Here is a 16,585-nt window from a genome sequence, read left to right as displayed (position 1 = left end):
TTGGGTGGGGGGGCAGAGTTGTGGCCATTTCTTCCGATGGCAAAGTAAGGACATCATCACTGCCACAAAATGGCTGCACTTGGCCGTGTTAGAGACCACCTCTTCAAGGTAAGTAAGCTGAGTACTTCTTGCATTTGAAGACTGACATCCAGAGATGTATACCCTTCTTGCTGGACAGCAATCCGCCTTCAGTTTGGAGAAAGGGAGTTCCCCCTTTAGTGGGTTTTTTTTTCTCAGTTTTCTTCTGTAGCATCCTGCTGTCAATATTGTTGTTTTATTTATTTATTTATTTAGAGTTTTTATATACCGACCTTCTCGATATACATAATCGAATCAGGTCGGTTTCCATAAAACAAAACTTTCGCAAGTAAGGCGTTACATTAAACAATAAAACAGAGTATTGAACTAAGGCGTACAGCATAACATAAACAAACTGCGAATAGAACAATAAAACGTAAATCAATAAATATAAATCTTATATATAGATATATATACATAAATATATATAAAATAAAAATGCTTATACATTTGTCAAATATCATGAGTAAGAGGTATTAACTGCAAATTATTGGTGGATGAAATGAGCTGGTAAAGGTAAACAGGTGACAGTGGGCATTTAAAATGGCATAACTATGAGACGAGCACGAGCTGAAGCAACAAGAAAGGGTCTTTCATAATAAGAGAACTACGATAAGACCTGGTCTTGAGCATCGGTATATTAAAAGAATTTAAATAAATAAAATAAATAAATATAAGGAAGCTTTAGGGTATTTTTGATTTATTCAGTTTTTCTGGTAAATGCCCCCCCAAATTGTGTCCCTATAAGGGGCCCAATGTAATAAGCTGCACTTGGCAGAGTGCACAGTTTTACCCACAGTTGTGTGCACATTTTATGTGGTGATTGTGAACCGACATGATGTGTCCTACGAATGCTGGTATATAAAAAGTGTTTAAATAAATAAATGTGCACAAACTTTACTCCTGATGCAGGAACTGTATGTATTGCTTGGCACCCTTGCATGGAAATCCCATGCAAATAAAGGTATATTAGCTATTATCCCACCCCCACTCAATGCAGAGATATTCTGGCTTAACTCATGTCATCGTAGTGCTGGACATTTTACTCCTGGTCTGAGGTGGAGTAAAATTTCAAGAACCAGTGTTAGTCTCTGGACGAAAGCAAGAATTCTGATATGGGACCAGTAGTCATATTTCATATGCTGAAAACAGTTTGTGCACAAATCATGGTTTTTTGTGTGCTAAGCCTTTTCTCTGCACATATTTTATGGTTTGTGATTTTTTTTTTTTTAATCCTGTATTGGGAGTTTTGAAAAGTTTTAGAAAAAAGAATTAGCTTGTGTTAAACTGTGTGCTGAATTTTAGTGCACAGTTCTAATGCTCAGCTAATTATATCTGCTTAGATATTTGTAGAACGCAGTGTGCACCGTAGAATGTGTACCACGCATCTTCTCTCTGAAGTCTGCTGTTTGTGCTGCTGAGGTTTTGTGCTGAAAGGAAGTGCAGCAATACTTTGCTTTTTGGAAGCACTTATTTTCTCATAATACATGTAATATAGCAAGGGTAAAAATAGAGATCAAATAAGTGTAAAATCTACATTAACAGTATAACGGTCACAAAGATTAAAAACACAAAATCAACTAATACATCAAAGAAAATGAAAATCCAAGAAAAAAAACAGATCAACATTCTTCCTGCTAAATACTCCGACCTTTAACATATAAGAACACCCAAGACCCAACCAAAACTTAAAATAAGCAGGAAATCATAAGTTCATCCTGAACAATTGTTCAAATGCTTCCTAAAATTCAAATAACTGCCCTTGAAATGAATATGTAAAGGCACCTTATTCCCGAGAGTAGGGCCAAAGACAGTGGAGGCCAGTCATCAAGTCACAGCTAATCTCTTACATATGCAGGGCCCTTCTCATTCATGCGATTGAAAAGATTTTTAATTGAACTGGCTAATGAATAGGCAACCAGTGCAACTCCTCCAACAGAAGTAACATGATCTCTGGGCAACTCCTATAAAATAGTCATGCCAATAAAGTTAGATGAGTCTGCAATAGTCAATCCTTCTCATGATTAACGTAAGAAGAATAGTTGATAGATCTTTCCTAGACAACAAAAGTTTAATTTTCTAATTAGTCATAATACATGGAGTCCAGCAATGTGAGAAGGGGTTCAGAACGTCAGGGGATTATCAGTCTCCCTCATGCTGAAGGCTTGCTGAGGGAAGGCAAGAGGGCTACCATGACCAGGATACCAGAAGGCTTACTCATTCAGTGGGCTTGCTGAGGCATGGGAGTCCTGTCTCTTACTGTGGTAAAGGGAGGGGGTGGTGCAACTTCAGAACTGGGATACAAAGAGGTTTCCTTACACTATGGCCTTTCAGATTCTTGAATCACAGGAAGCTGAAGTCAGCAGGGGATCAGCCCTGTATTTCATGTCTTAACAGCCTATGCCTACAGTCAAACAGCAGGGAGGGCAGGGGGAGCTAGGGGTGCTTCTGCATACTTCCCAGCATGAGACAAGTTTAGTCACTCAGCAGATCAGTAGTATTTAAGTAATGATCAGCATGGAGAGCAGTAACTGGAAGCACTAGATCCAAACCTGTAAATACAATGAAAAATAATTTGGAGGCATCCTGTTAAACTTTCTAACTCTGAGTCATTAACCTAGATTCCAGACATGGCATGCAGCTGGGTGCAGCCCATGTCATTTAAACTCTGGAGATTCTTTGCAGATTGCCAGGCAGCAGATTTTGGCAGTGGGATTTCTCTGGAGTTGGTTTTTATTTACTACTGTTTATAAATTTTATAGCATTGCTACATATGAAGCTCTGTACAGTTCCTTCTCCATAGAGCTTATGATCTATTCAAGACAGAGCAAATTAGATTTTGGGAGTTTAATTTATTATGGAAAATGGTTTAAAACAAGACTATGGTCATGAGAACTGGGTGTATTTTTAGGTTTGAGTTCAGTAAGGACAGAGCATGAATGATTAAACATACGGGGACCCAGTTATATTAAATCCTTTTTTTTTTTTTTTTTTTTTTTTTTTTATTACTACATGCTAAGAGAAACTTGCTCTGACTGCATTGGTGTCTGTTACTACAATTCTGGGGTTTAAATAGTGTGAAAGGCCTTGAAAGCAGGACTATTTGTGACTAGTCTTCTGCTTGCATAACATTCACAGTGTGGTTAATTGGAGTACCTAATAGTGCATGCTGAAAAATGTCTGTTTTGCTACTTCTGCAGTATAACACATGAGAAATTCAGAGCTCAGTTCAATTTCGCCTCAACTCTCTTCACTTTTAAGGGTCAACAAAACAGTGGAGTGATATCATTTTTTTTAATTGACCTAACTCAATACATCTGTTCCTAGCTTTTGAGAGCCATGTATGTTCTCTTCATGTCATCTGTGATTAATGTCTAATAATTATGCTGAGTTTGTTCTGCTTTAGTGAAATTCTTTTGCAACTCAGATCAGAGTATTATTGTTAGTATACACAGGAGGAAGTGCATACAAATAAATCCCATGCATATTTGTTGGATATCCTGAAAACTCAACTGGTTGGGGGGCCTGTAGGACTGGTTTGAGCATCCCTGAGTTGGTTTATTCTATAAAAGCAGCATTTGTACAGGAGTGAATGGGGGACTCTTATTAGTGCAGAAATTACAACCAAATCTAATCTTAAAGAACCCTGCATTTCTGTCTACAGCAAAGGGATAAATCCCAAGTAAAAAGGTTACCTGAAGTGCTTGTCCTCAAGAGTTTGTAGTTAGAAATTTTGAGGGCAGAAGAGAGGTGAAGACACTGAGCACCTCAGTAAGGTTGCTCATGTATGTGTATCCCCTGCCAGCCTTCTTCCTGGAAAGGGCAGTGGACAGTCCTGAATTCCCCTTTCAGTTCTGTGATTCAGCTGCTGCATGCAGACTTTTTTTTTTTCTTTAACTTCCTGCTGTGTTTTCAGTAAAGGTTGACTAACTTCTCCTACGTTTGCAGCTCTCTTCAATAACAGTAATTAGCATGTTGTAACTGCATATTATGCTAGACTTTCCCCCCTGTTTTGTGAGCCTCAAGCTCGCCATACTGTGCCCATTGCCTGACTTCTCTTCTGTCTGGTGTCAGTTTTTCAAGATTAGTTTTGACTGTTTCTCTAGCAGACTTTGCTACTTTAAGAGTGTCTTTTGAAAATGCCATTGCTCAGCTTTCCAAATGTAAAATTCTGAATGAAATAGTAACACATTAGATGAAGGCAGAGAGACCAATTGACCCATCCGGTCTGCCCAGTTATTCCTGCCCAGATGCCAGTCATAGCACTTGACTGCCTATAGCATCTCAGCTTATCTCTGACTTTTTTTTCCTTTTGTTCTCCACCACCTTGGATAGATAAACATGGAAGATCCCCCTCTTAATTCACACCCCAACACACTTCCCTTCTCATATTTTTTTTTTTTCAAATTTTTATTGTGGGGTTGCCGACATGATACAATAAAAAAGAAAAGCATCACAACTAAGACAATGTACAGCAACCTCATTTTTAAAAACCTTTTCTCCCATACCCAACCCCTTCCCACCCCACCCTACCGTATATCAGAAATATAAAATCGATTCCTAAAGTCCTAATGTCATATCCAGTATGATCACACTTGCTTTCCACACATCTCCAAATGAAAATCTGACAGAACCCTTGAGTACACAAGGGAGTTCCACACCCAAAAGGGAGAAGGCTGGTGAGTAGAATCCAGGAATTAGTTCAGTCAGTCTCCAAAGGGGCAGTCTTGCAAGCATATTCCAGCATATTATTGTAGAAGGTCAGCCATATCTCCTTGAATAGTAGTTTCTTCCTGGGAGTAAAGCGTCGACACAAAGATCCATACTCTAAATGGTAAAGTTCCATGAGCTTAACTTTCCACATGGCCCCAGTCGGCGGGAAGGCTTCTATCCAGCAGGTCAGTATACATTTCTTAGCTATCAGACAAGCTTTAGGAAAAAACCTCACATTCTCATAATTCAAACTGCTGTCCCCAGAGTCCACATTTAAGATACAGTAGGAACAGGACCAGGCAATTTCCACACCAAAAATAATTGACAATTGCCGACTAATGTCTTCCCAAAAGGATTGTATCACCGTACACACTCACAGGCAGTGAATTAAAGTAGCTGAAATGGCGCCACATTTTAGGCAAGAGTCAAAGGTAGTAATATGCATGCGATAAGCTCTAACAGGAGATATTATAATCCGATGGAATATCCGTTGCTGGATATGGCAGTATAGCAAGCCTGAAGCATTGGAATAGTAATTGTCATTGCAATCTTTCGACCATTTAGCTATTAAATTGGAATATAGTACATGTGAAGTGATAGACATTTAAAACTTATATAGAGTGGATAAGGTACCCAGATGTGCAGCAAAGCAGGTAAACAATCCTCGACAGGTAGTTATCCATAATACTCTCTCCCTCTGGCAATAATCTTTGGCAGATTGCCCACAGATGCCCATATAAGATAATGCCGGGATATTTTAGGTTTTCAATCCCACCACTTTGTGTAAAAGTGTACAGTCTCCCAGTGTGGGGATCAAGCAAATCATTCAGCTTCCAGGTAGGGGTCACCTTGAACCCATGAGTTGTTTTTATTTGGAGAATTGCTAAAGATTCCGGTGAGGTCCCCCTCACAGGAAAATGAGGTGACATATGAATAGGCAATTTCAATATATTTACGGGTTACTTTCCATATATGGCGCACCACTCTAATCAAAGAATATTTTCTATGGCAGGCCTTGGAGGGAAGGTGGAGGACTAAGCATGGATCTAGAGGTGCACAAATGTGGGCCACCAGGTTCCCATCTGTGTGTAAGGGTAAGGCCTTTAAATCCCCCTTACCCTCGGCGAGCCCAGACGCCGACCACACGGCTGGTTCACTGTGCCGTCCTTCCGGAAGGCCCCGCCCCCCCCAGGCAGCCCAACCAGCCAATCGCATTGAGCAGAGGGGGACCTTTAAATTTCTCCAGCTTCTCAGGCGCCGCATGCCGAAGGAGCGCGTCAAAGAGGCAGGCCCCTTTGTGTGCCCCTTCATGCAGCCACGGAGATGAGGAAGAAGAGAGAAATCTTAATCATTCCACTCCGCCAGCAAAGCCAACCCAGCTGAGCCATCTCTCTTCAATATCAGCATTCTCTACCTCAAACTACACCTGAGAAGTAAGTTCCTTCTCCTTTTGAGAAAAAAATCTCCTCACCACGAACAAACAGTGGGCCGGAAGCCCACACAATTCATCTCATAGGCAGTCAGTCCTTCACTGAAACCACCTCCTAACTACCCCCTCCTACCTATACCCGCACAGCAACCTTCCAGCATCCCATCACCTCCGGGAACAACGCCTTCTCCACACAGGCTCAAACGAGTACCTCTACTGTGTGTGTGTGTAAAAAAAAAAAATCAACATGATGCAAACTTTCCCCATCATCCCTCATTCTCCCTTCAATAGAGTTAACACACACATACTCAATCTCCAACGACCTAAGAGATCATTGATTCCCATCATGATCTCCCACCTAACCCAATTCCTGGGCCTATCTTTAATCACCCTAACCCTCCTCAACGCCCAATCCTTGTCAAAAAATCCCACCTGCTCAACGACTACCTCTGACACCCAACCAGACTTGTGTGCAATCACTGAAACCTGGTTGAAAAACAGATACACCCCTAATCAACCAATTAGACACAACTATATGACTCTTTTCTCTATTCCCAGAGCAAAAAAAAGAGGGGGTGGACTACTGCTAGCCACAAAAAAAGATCTTAGACTAGCCCAGCATCCAATTAAATCTTCGACCAAACTTGAAATCGGATTATTCAAATCCTCCCAGCTCCAAATCTCTTATCTTCGCCCCGCTTGGGCTCCTAGAATCTGACCCTTCGCCTCTCATAGAATTAGTAGCCAAATACATCAATACCAACTCACCAGCCATCCTGCTAGGAGACTTCAACATTCATGTTGACTCCCCTTCCCCATCCGCCAATTGTGAAGCCCTTCCCTCCTCCCTACTAGCTATGGGCTTCAAACAAATTATTAATAAACCCACGCACAATGCAGGACACACGTTGGACTTAATATTTACAAATGAGCCAATCTCGCCCCCCCCCTTCTGCTCCTTCCTGTACACCCATCCCGTGGTCAGATCACTCAATGATAGAAGCTGAACTATCTTTAAAGAAAAAACCGACCACCAACATCCCTATATCCTCGATCCAATTCAGAAAACCATGTTCCATGGAAGTCCTCAACACCCTTACCAAGGACCTATCTAGCCTGGACCTCACAAATCCGGACAATGCTCTGAACTCTTGGCTAACTATCACCTGTGCAGCAGCGGATAAAATATGCCCCTTAACATCCAAAGAGATCAATCCTGTCCGCACCAACAAAAACCCCTGGTTTTCCACAGAATTAAGAAAACTCAAGCAAGACCTTCAACACAAAGAACAACGCTGGAGGAAGGACCCCCTCGCCCACCACACAGGCCTCCTACAGAACGGCAATGACATATTATAGAACCACTATTCTTCGCACAAAAAGGGACTTCTATGCCAAAAAAATACACTGATTCCTATACGACCCTAAAATATTATTCTCATATGTGGCAACACTCACTACCATCCCAGAAGAAGAGGTCCAAAACAAATCTACTGAGCTGGCAATTTTCTTTGATAAAATCAAAAATTTACTTATTCCACTTTAAACAACCAGCCGCCACCTTACCAAAACCACTCCTCAATGATGCACAAACAGCCCCTAGAATCTTTTGATACTACATCACCCTTGGAAATTGAATCTATTATCAAGAAAATGAAGCCCTCGACGCACCCAATAGACCAAATCCCGACCAAACTCCTTCACACAATCGCCAAACCACTGGCCGACATCATAAACTGCTCGCTCACCCACGGAACAGTCCCGAACGCTTTAAAAACAGCCTCCCTGAAACCACTACTAAAAAAAACCCAACTTGGACCCATCCAACCCTATAAACTTCCGCCCAATCGCCAACTTACCTTTTTATAGCCAAGATAATGAAAAAACTGGTCAACTCTAGTCTCAGACTTCCTGGACTCACACAACATTCTACACCCATCACATTTCGGATTCAGGAAACACAAACACAGAATCTCTCCTTCTCTCATTAACGGACAACATCCTGATGGGCCTTGACAAAGGTCAATCATACCTGCTAGCCCTTCTAGACATCTCCGCTGCGTTTGACACAGTTAACCATACAATCCTCATCAACCGCTTGATGGAAATAGGCATCTCAGAATCTGCACTCCGCTGGTTAAAATCTTTTCTAAGTGACAGGTATTTCAAAGTAAAAATAATCAACAAAGAATCTTCCCCCATAGCGTCCAAGCAAGGAGTACCCCAGGGTTCCTCGCTCTCCCTGACCCTATTCAACATCTATCTTCTCCCTTTATGCCAACTACTCAAAAACCTCAATCTCACCTACTTTATTTATGCGGACGACGTGCAGATCATTATCCCCATCAAGGATCCCATCTCCGACACTTTAAACTATTGGAACAACTGCCTCCATGCTATTAACATCCTTCTCACGAGCCTCAGCCTGGTTCTCAATACATCCAAAACAGAACTTCTGGTCATCTCCCCCAATGATAACCCACCTGCCAGCACCACAAACATACCATCAGTAAGTCAAGTGAGAGACCTTGGAGCCACCCTGGACTCCAGAATGAACCTTAAAAAAATTCATTAACACCACAAAAGAGGGCTTTTATAAACTTCAGGTCCTAAAACAATTAAGACCTCTCCTCCACTTCCATGACTACAGATCTGTCCTTCAAGCCATACTATTCTCAAAAATTGACTATTGCAATGCTCTCCTGCTTGGTCTCCTGGCCTCCTCCACTAAACCTCTTCAGATGCTGCAAAACGCAGCAGCCCAGGATCCTTACTAACACATGCAGGATGGACCACATCACACGATACTAAAAATACTACATTGGCTTCCCATACACTTCAGAATACTCTTCAAGACTCTGACCATCATTCACAAATCCATATATCAATCCTCTCTGCAACTCACCATACCCCTCAAATTACACTCCTTATCAAGGCCAACCAGATCTGCATACAGAGGCTCCCTCCAGGTTCCTCCTAGCAGATCCATGAAACATAACTCCATCAAAAAACGAGCGCTATCCACTGCAGGACCACATCACTGGAACTCTCTCCCACCAGACCTACGCCAGGAACATTGCCATCTCACATTCAGAAGAAAATTGAAAACTTGTCTCTTTGCCCAAGCTTATCGCTGAAGAAACCCATGGTATCCGCAAGGACCGCCACACCTCGGTTGCGTCCTCTTCCAACTTCACTAAGGATCTGCTATTCTAGAACCGCTCGCGTATATTAACTTTTCAATTGAATCTCCACTATGTAAATTTGTATTTAAGTTTACCAGCGAAGCAACCGCTCCTTGCTTAGCGGCTCTTCTATACATTTAGAATAGAAATTGTTAATCTATCCCTTTTCTTCAAACAACCATGTTCGACTTCCCTGTTTTAATGTAACTTTCGCTTCCTGTGTCAACTGGTTCCCCCCTTGTTTATTGTAAACTGGTACGATAAGACCTAGTCTTGAGCATCGGTATATTAAAAGAACTTAAATAAAAATCGGATGTAGCATTACACCAGTGCTGCCCAGGAATAGATACAAGTCCGGCAACCCATAACCCCCCGTATATTTTTGCTGTACATAGGGTAACGTAAGAGTCTAGCTTTCTTGCCATTCCATAAATAATCTTTTGTAGACACACCCAGTCTTTTACTTGAAATCACTTTTTTCGAACAGGGAAGATGTCTCCATGAAGAACAGATGTAATCTACATCTTAGATTTTATTTAACAGGGGCTAGACAAAAGGCTAGCACTCAGGTTGCTGAGTGTGTAGATGGCAGCCATTTCATCCCTTTGGGACCCAGTAATATGCACCCGGATGGGTAAAATGCTTTAGGCCCCCTTTCAAGCCATAGACCAACTTCTCTCAAGGAAAACTATTTTCTTGGTGGCCATTTGCTTGGTGAGAAGAATCTTGGAAGTATAGGCTTTCTCTTGTAGGGACTCATACCTGGTCTTTTCCAAGAATAAGGTTACCTCTTGCTAGATTTCCCCCCTCCTTTTTGCCCAACGTTCTATCTCCATTTTACCTCAACCAGATGATAGCTAAACAGGCAAGGGGAGTGCAGATCTGCACCACCTGGACATTAGGTGATACTAATGAGATACCTTTTAAAGTCACAAATCCGTTCAGGAAATCTGAAGCTGTCTGTACTACATCGTGGCCCACATGGAGGGGAAAGCAGCCTCCAAATCAACACTAGCTAGTTGGATTATGGAGGCAATAGGTGCAGCCTATATCCTGAAGGGGTAAAGAGTACCACCAGGCCTACAGGCACATTTTACTAGAGCCCAAGCAGCGTCATGTGTGGAGTTGTCTGAGATTTGTAGGGTGGCCACCTAGGCCTCTTTGCAATTTTTTACCAAGCACTATAGAGTTGTCCTGGCAAAGGTCCTACAGACTGCCCTCGTGTCTTCCCATCCAACAGGCCGATACAGTAAGGAGCGGTAGGAAGAGCTGCGTTAGTGCCGGGCGCACCTGCAGTTGCCGCACGCAGAGTCCGGCTCACCTACCGCTCGATACTGTATTTAAATAGCTTGCAAATGCAAGCCGCGTCCGTGAAGCGTTAGGCCTGGGCAACCCATTTTACTATATAGAGCACTATACAGTATCCTGGGTGCGCTGGCCTAACGCTTCACGGACACGCTGGTATCTGTCATTTCAAATGTCATTTGAAATGACAGATACCAGGAAGTGGACGGTTCTCCTATGCTCGGGATTGCCAGTCCTCTCTCCCCTCCTCCTGAAGCAAGGCGCAGGGAGGGGGGGAGAGGACTGGTGAAACGACGTGTAAAGCAACGAAGCAACTTACTTTTCTTGCAGCCCTTCTCCGGAGACTGGCATTGGCGGAGATGGACCGTGGCTCCCCTGCCTCCCTGGGGGCAGCCGGCGGCGAAAGCGGCCCCGCCAGCGAAGATGGATGCCTGCACGGACGAAAGCGGCCCCTGTGTGTGCAATTGGCCACTCAAGACGTGACATCACATGCCGTGATGCCAAACGTTGTGACATCACGCCTTGAGCGGCCCAATTGCACGCACAGGGGCCGCTTTCGCCCGTGCAGGCATCCATCTTCGCCGGCAGCTGCCTCTGGGAGGCAGGGGAGCTGCAGTCTGTCTCCGGAGGAGGGCTGCAAGAAAAGTAAGTCGCTTCGTTGCTACTTTTTTTTTGCTTTTTAGATTTTTTTCCGCTTTCGTTGCTTCGGGAGGAGGGGAGAGAGGACTGGGGCCCCGGAGACCAGCACCCATGGACGCGGCCAGGGCAGGTGAGCGGGGGCTGGGAGAAAGTTTGCCTCTAACGCAGGGGTAAGGGTAGGTGGTAAGTTAGCAGGTTAAACGTGTGGCAAAACGGCAGGGTAGAAAAGCGATAGTCGGGGCGTGCGTTACTGTATGGGAGGGAATAGCTAATTCGATTGTTTACATCTAATATGAGAGACCAGATCGGAAGCCCCCCCCCCCCCGACATCACCAGGAGCAGCTCCGACTGTTGAAAGGCGCCCTGCCACCAGGCGCAACAAAGGGGCTCTCCCCTTTGTGCACCCCTTAGTGCAACCTGTAGTGCAAATGCCAGTTAATATCTTTGCAATTGAATATCTCTCCTTTGTTTAATATACTTCCTGTTATCCCTTTTTGCTCAATTGTTAAAAATCCTGCATTTTGAGCTTTTGTAAACCGTTGTGATGACTTTACCGAATGACAGTATATAAAACTCATTAAATAAATAATATACATGCTGTGGGTGGAAGGGGTTACTCTGTGATTTAAAGAGGTGGTAAGAATGGGTTAGAGGGGATACTGTATCGCGGTTTGGACTAACACGGCCGAAAAGTGAGTAGAAAGCGGGTTAGGAGCAGGGTAACCACGGCCGCACTTTACTGTATTGACCTGCAAGGGAGTAGTAGCTTTTTGTATGTCCCTTCAGTGAAGACCAGTCCTGTTACCACCCATTGCAAACAAAAAAAAAAAAAAGGAAAGGAGAGGCCTTCCTCTCTCCCCTGCTGCATATCCTCATCCTGATCCTCTGGCCTACCCTGAGGGGTAAACAGAGCATTAGTGCCTACCTTTTAGCTAGGGGCAAGTCTTATCCTCTACTTGCTTGTTTTGGCTAACTTTCAGTTCTCAGCCTCTATTGGAAGGGGTGAAACATATGGAAGAAAATTAAATTAAGAGAAAAAAATTGGGAGATGGGGCATTTTTTGTTTACATTACTGTGAAGTATCTTCTAGCTTGCTCTCTGCATGGAGGAAGCCAGTTATCACTTATATAAACTGATATATGGGTTGGACACCTCAGCCCCACAGAATTGAATGCAAATTAAGGAGCAAATTAAGTCAACTTTTTTTCTCTAAAACTTAAAGTAGTCAACCAGGGCAAGGCAGTCTAAGATCAGCTTTGGCAGAATTCTACTGGGGATTGCCTCCAGCCACGCCTCTGATAGGAGATGTGATGTCACATCAAAGAATGTGGAGACATGTTCTCGCTCCACCTCCTGCAGAGAAGGGAAATTCCTATAGTGAAGACTGGTATAGAAGGTATAAAAGGAAAGCAAATTATCAAGTAAGAATGATTGTGCACAAATCCTGCTCCAAAAGCATTTTTTGCACATAAATCATGTTGTATATGCACACTTCATGTTTAAGAGGCTCCCCCAAATTTAAAATGTTCATTCAGCCTATGCTGAGTGCAGATTTTAATTTGGATTGGGTTTGTGTGCATTTTTTCCATTCAACACTTTAAGTCCTGATGCATTAAGATCCACACCTTCTGGAAACAGATGGAAGATTATGTAGAGACTATAATTTAGATGAGTCTGCCTCTCACCTCTAGGATTTGGCTATTTGGTCTCTGACAATTTGTCAGGCCCTCCCCTCAAGGAGAAAGTTATTTTTAGATAATAGTGGCAAAGAACTATATTTTGGCTGTATGGGTCAGATCTAGCACCTAATTTAGATCAATGGAAAAAGGATGGTCAAACTTTTGGGGTAAGAAAGGTTTAGTTTTGGGGTAAGGAGCTAATAGAAATGTTAGGTAACTCAGATTTTTGATAATAGTATTGACTTATAACAATGATTAAGATGTGATATGGTCTTAAAGAATACACAGACAATGGGGTTTTGGGGGGGGGGGGGGGGGAGGGATAAGGAACAAGGAGTCGCTGAGTTTCTGTGGTTATATATGTGTATTGAAATTATTTCCAACCGTTATGAGCATGAACATTCTGATTGTATTCTGTATGTGGACTCTTATTGAAAAATACAATAAACGTTTCAGAAAAACAAAATGACCTGTGAAAGCACAGTAGGGAGGTACAAATGGGCAGACTGGATGGGTAACTGCCAAAATCTTATTTTTTCTGGCACTGACTTTCTCCTCTGTCTTGCTCTCCCACCAGGCTATGATTTTGCAGCAGTGCTGGAGTGGTTTGCAGAGCGTGTGGACCGCATTATCCTGCTCTTTGATGCTCACAAACTGGACATTTCAGATGAGTTCTCGGAGGTGATCAAGGCATTGAAGAACCATGAGGACAAGATCAGAGTGGTATTGAATAAGGCAGATCAGATTGAGACACAGCAGCTCATGCGAGTCTATGGGGCCCTTATGTGGTCCCTTGGCAAGATCATCAACACTCCTGAAGTGGTGCGCGTCTACATTGGCTCCTTCTGGTCTCATCCCCTACTCATTCCTGACAATCGGAAGCTCTTTGAGGCAGAGGAGCAAGACCTGTTCCGTGACATCCAGTCTCTCCCCAGGAATGCTGCCCTCCGCAAACTCAATGATCTGATCAAGAGAGCACGGCTGGCCAAGGTATGCACAGACTTTGCCAGGCTGATAGGCTTCTGCTAGTGCGACAGTTTCAGTAAATCTATCAAAGGGGGGGGGGGGGGGGAGGTGGAACCTGATCTCTGATAGAAGCCTATCACGTGGCAGCAATGAGATGGCAATGCACAAGTTTTACTGGAACCTGAACAGGCTCTGAACCAAGTGAATGTGTGTTCTGGAAACTGTCAAGCAAGAAATACTTTCTAGCCAAAGTACAAAGTCTGCTGATGGTATCTGTCTTGAAAGATAGTAGTTCTTATACTTCTACCATGAAATATCTTTATGTACAGTGTTCATGCCGTGCACATGGACTGAACTTCTGGTTTAACTGGTTAGCATTATATTAAATCTAATTATGTTGCTGTTCTTTCAGTCACAATCCTCCTGCTGTTTAGCATCCCTTACATTTTATTGTAATGTTTACTACTACAAACACAAAAGCAAGGGGCACAATGATTATTAAATGCAATATCAAATATTCTGAAAAACATTTTGTCAAGCTATTAAGAACATGGCATCAGCAACAATAGTGTAACCTGATTTACATCCATTGCCTCTTGCCACGAAATGGCCAACAAGCAGTATCGGCAATGGACACCTCAGATTGCAATCATTTGCCAGTTCAAAGCACAATTTTTAATTTATTTTAAATTGAATGTCCATTCTTTGTCAGTTATTTTAAATGTGAAACCAAAACCTATACAGAAGTAACTTTCCACGTCGCTCTTAACTCACAATGCCACTCTAGAAAAGTTATTTATCTTAAAAAGACAAATAGTTTTTGTGTAAACATGTAGAAAATTCAGAACAAACATTTACATTTTCACTGGTGGTTAAAGATTCAGAACACATGACATGAGTCAACGTTTCAGTGGACAAACACTGTCTGCTTCTGGGGTAACAATCTAGGTTGGAACAACAGTCCACTATGCCCATAGTAAAGGTCATTAATCTATAAATAAAACATTATTCAAAACAAGTGTTAAAATATATCCATTCTATAATGATAAAACATACACACATTGCTGTATGTATTACATTTCTCACAGGACAAGCAGGATGGTAGTCCTCACATGGGTGACATCACAGGATGGAGCCCAATCACGGAACACTTGTCAAAGTTTCTAGAACTTTGACTGGCCCCTACTGGGCATGCCCAGCATGGCACTAACCCTGCAGCCAGCAGGGGTCCCTCTTCAGTCTTTTTTCCGCGCAGCAGTAGCCACAGGGTTAAGGAGCTGTACAAGGATTCCTGACAGGAATTTTCCTCACGGAATTATTTAAAGTTAAATTGCCCCACAGGGGTCCCTCAGTTAACTTTTTTTCAGTCCGCAGTACTCCGGTAAGTTTTTACCCATTCTCCGTCTATTACAGTTGAGTTTGGCCGTCGACCGTACCGCGGCTCGACTTTGCTATGGCCATGGCGTCGGGGTTCCGTCTGTGTCCGGACTGTACTCGTACCATGCCCATTACAGACCTGCATAAAGTCCTTAATATCTTGGACGAGAGCACGATGTCTTGACCTGCACCAAATATGCCCTAATGACACCAAAAGGTCGCAAGGCCAGAATGGAGAAGATGGGACTTCTCTTCCGTGCTCAAACCCCCGACTCCATCCATTGCATCGACGTCATCTGAACCTGCACCGGCACCATCAATGTCGTGTCAGCATCGACCGGTGCCTGCTCGGCATTGATCACTTCCCGGCCTTCGACACTCCTCTTCTCCCCCTCAGGACTGAGGGGATCATAAGGAGAAACATTACCATCGGCACCGAAGGTCTCGGACCATCGAGGCATCGAAACCATTAACCTCTCCATCGTCCGAGCTGCCGCTGAAGAAACCCCGTCCAGAAAAGGCACCGACCTTTTCGGCGACCAGGTCACCGAGGCAATTCTCACCCGACAGGTCGTCAGGAGCCGCAACTTTGCCTCTAACAGTGGTCCCTCCGGCTATGCGTCTGCTTCCTTCTGTTCCGGAGCCAGGGCTGCTTGCTCCAGGTCTCAGAAGAATTGGACCGGATGGATCAGGAGGCCATAGACAAGGCGATGCATCGACTCCAGTTTCCCCCAGCACAGATATCAGTACAGATAGTGAAACCGAGCACTGATCCGATTCCAGCAGCATTAGCACCGCTGCTATCGAGGATGGAAGCGCTTATTGCTGCTTTTCCACCTGTGGACCCCGGGTCACCAATGGCTCTGGTGCCCTCCCCACTGACTTCATCATCGGGAGGAGAAACACCGTTCCGCATCCCTCTTTCGGGAGTTCTGCCTCAGCCATCAAGATCGATACCGATACCTCCATCGATACCTGCGCCAGGGCTTTCATTACTTTCATCTGTGCCTCCGGTTATTCCTCCGATGCCTTCAGAGCCTAAACCAGTACCTTCAGGTATCCAACTACCCCGTCCCTCTACAGTTCTTAGCGTGACAGGTGATGATCCTTATACCTGGACTGATGATTCTTCACCAGACACGATTTGCCTTCACCCACTGAAAGTAGAAAGCATTCTCCTCAAGAGGACCTTTCTTTCATAAATTTTGTGAAGG

The 16,585-nt window shown here is 43.6% G+C and overlaps 1 protein-coding gene across 1 annotated transcript in view; it reads left to right on the top strand.

Moving 5' to 3' along the window:
* LOC115096473 (EH domain-containing protein 1) overlaps positions 1 to 16,585 on the top strand; it is a 77,833-nt gene that overhangs the window by 23,732 nt on the left and 37,516 nt on the right. Inside the window, exon 3 of the mRNA XM_029611116.1 lies at positions 13,606 to 14,018. Within this exon, the coding sequence (XP_029466976.1) occupies positions 13,606 to 14,018 (413 nt within the window). The remainder of the gene's footprint in view (positions 1 to 13,605; positions 14,019 to 16,585) is intronic.

This window comes from Rhinatrema bivittatum, chromosome 8 (genome assembly GCF_901001135.1).
Source record: "Rhinatrema bivittatum chromosome 8, aRhiBiv1.1, whole genome shotgun sequence".
Classification (NCBI taxonomy): Eukaryota; Metazoa; Chordata; class Amphibia; order Gymnophiona; family Rhinatrematidae; genus Rhinatrema; species Rhinatrema bivittatum.
The sequence above is the reverse complement of the archived record's forward strand: the minus strand, read 5'-3'. Positions and strand labels throughout refer to the sequence as shown.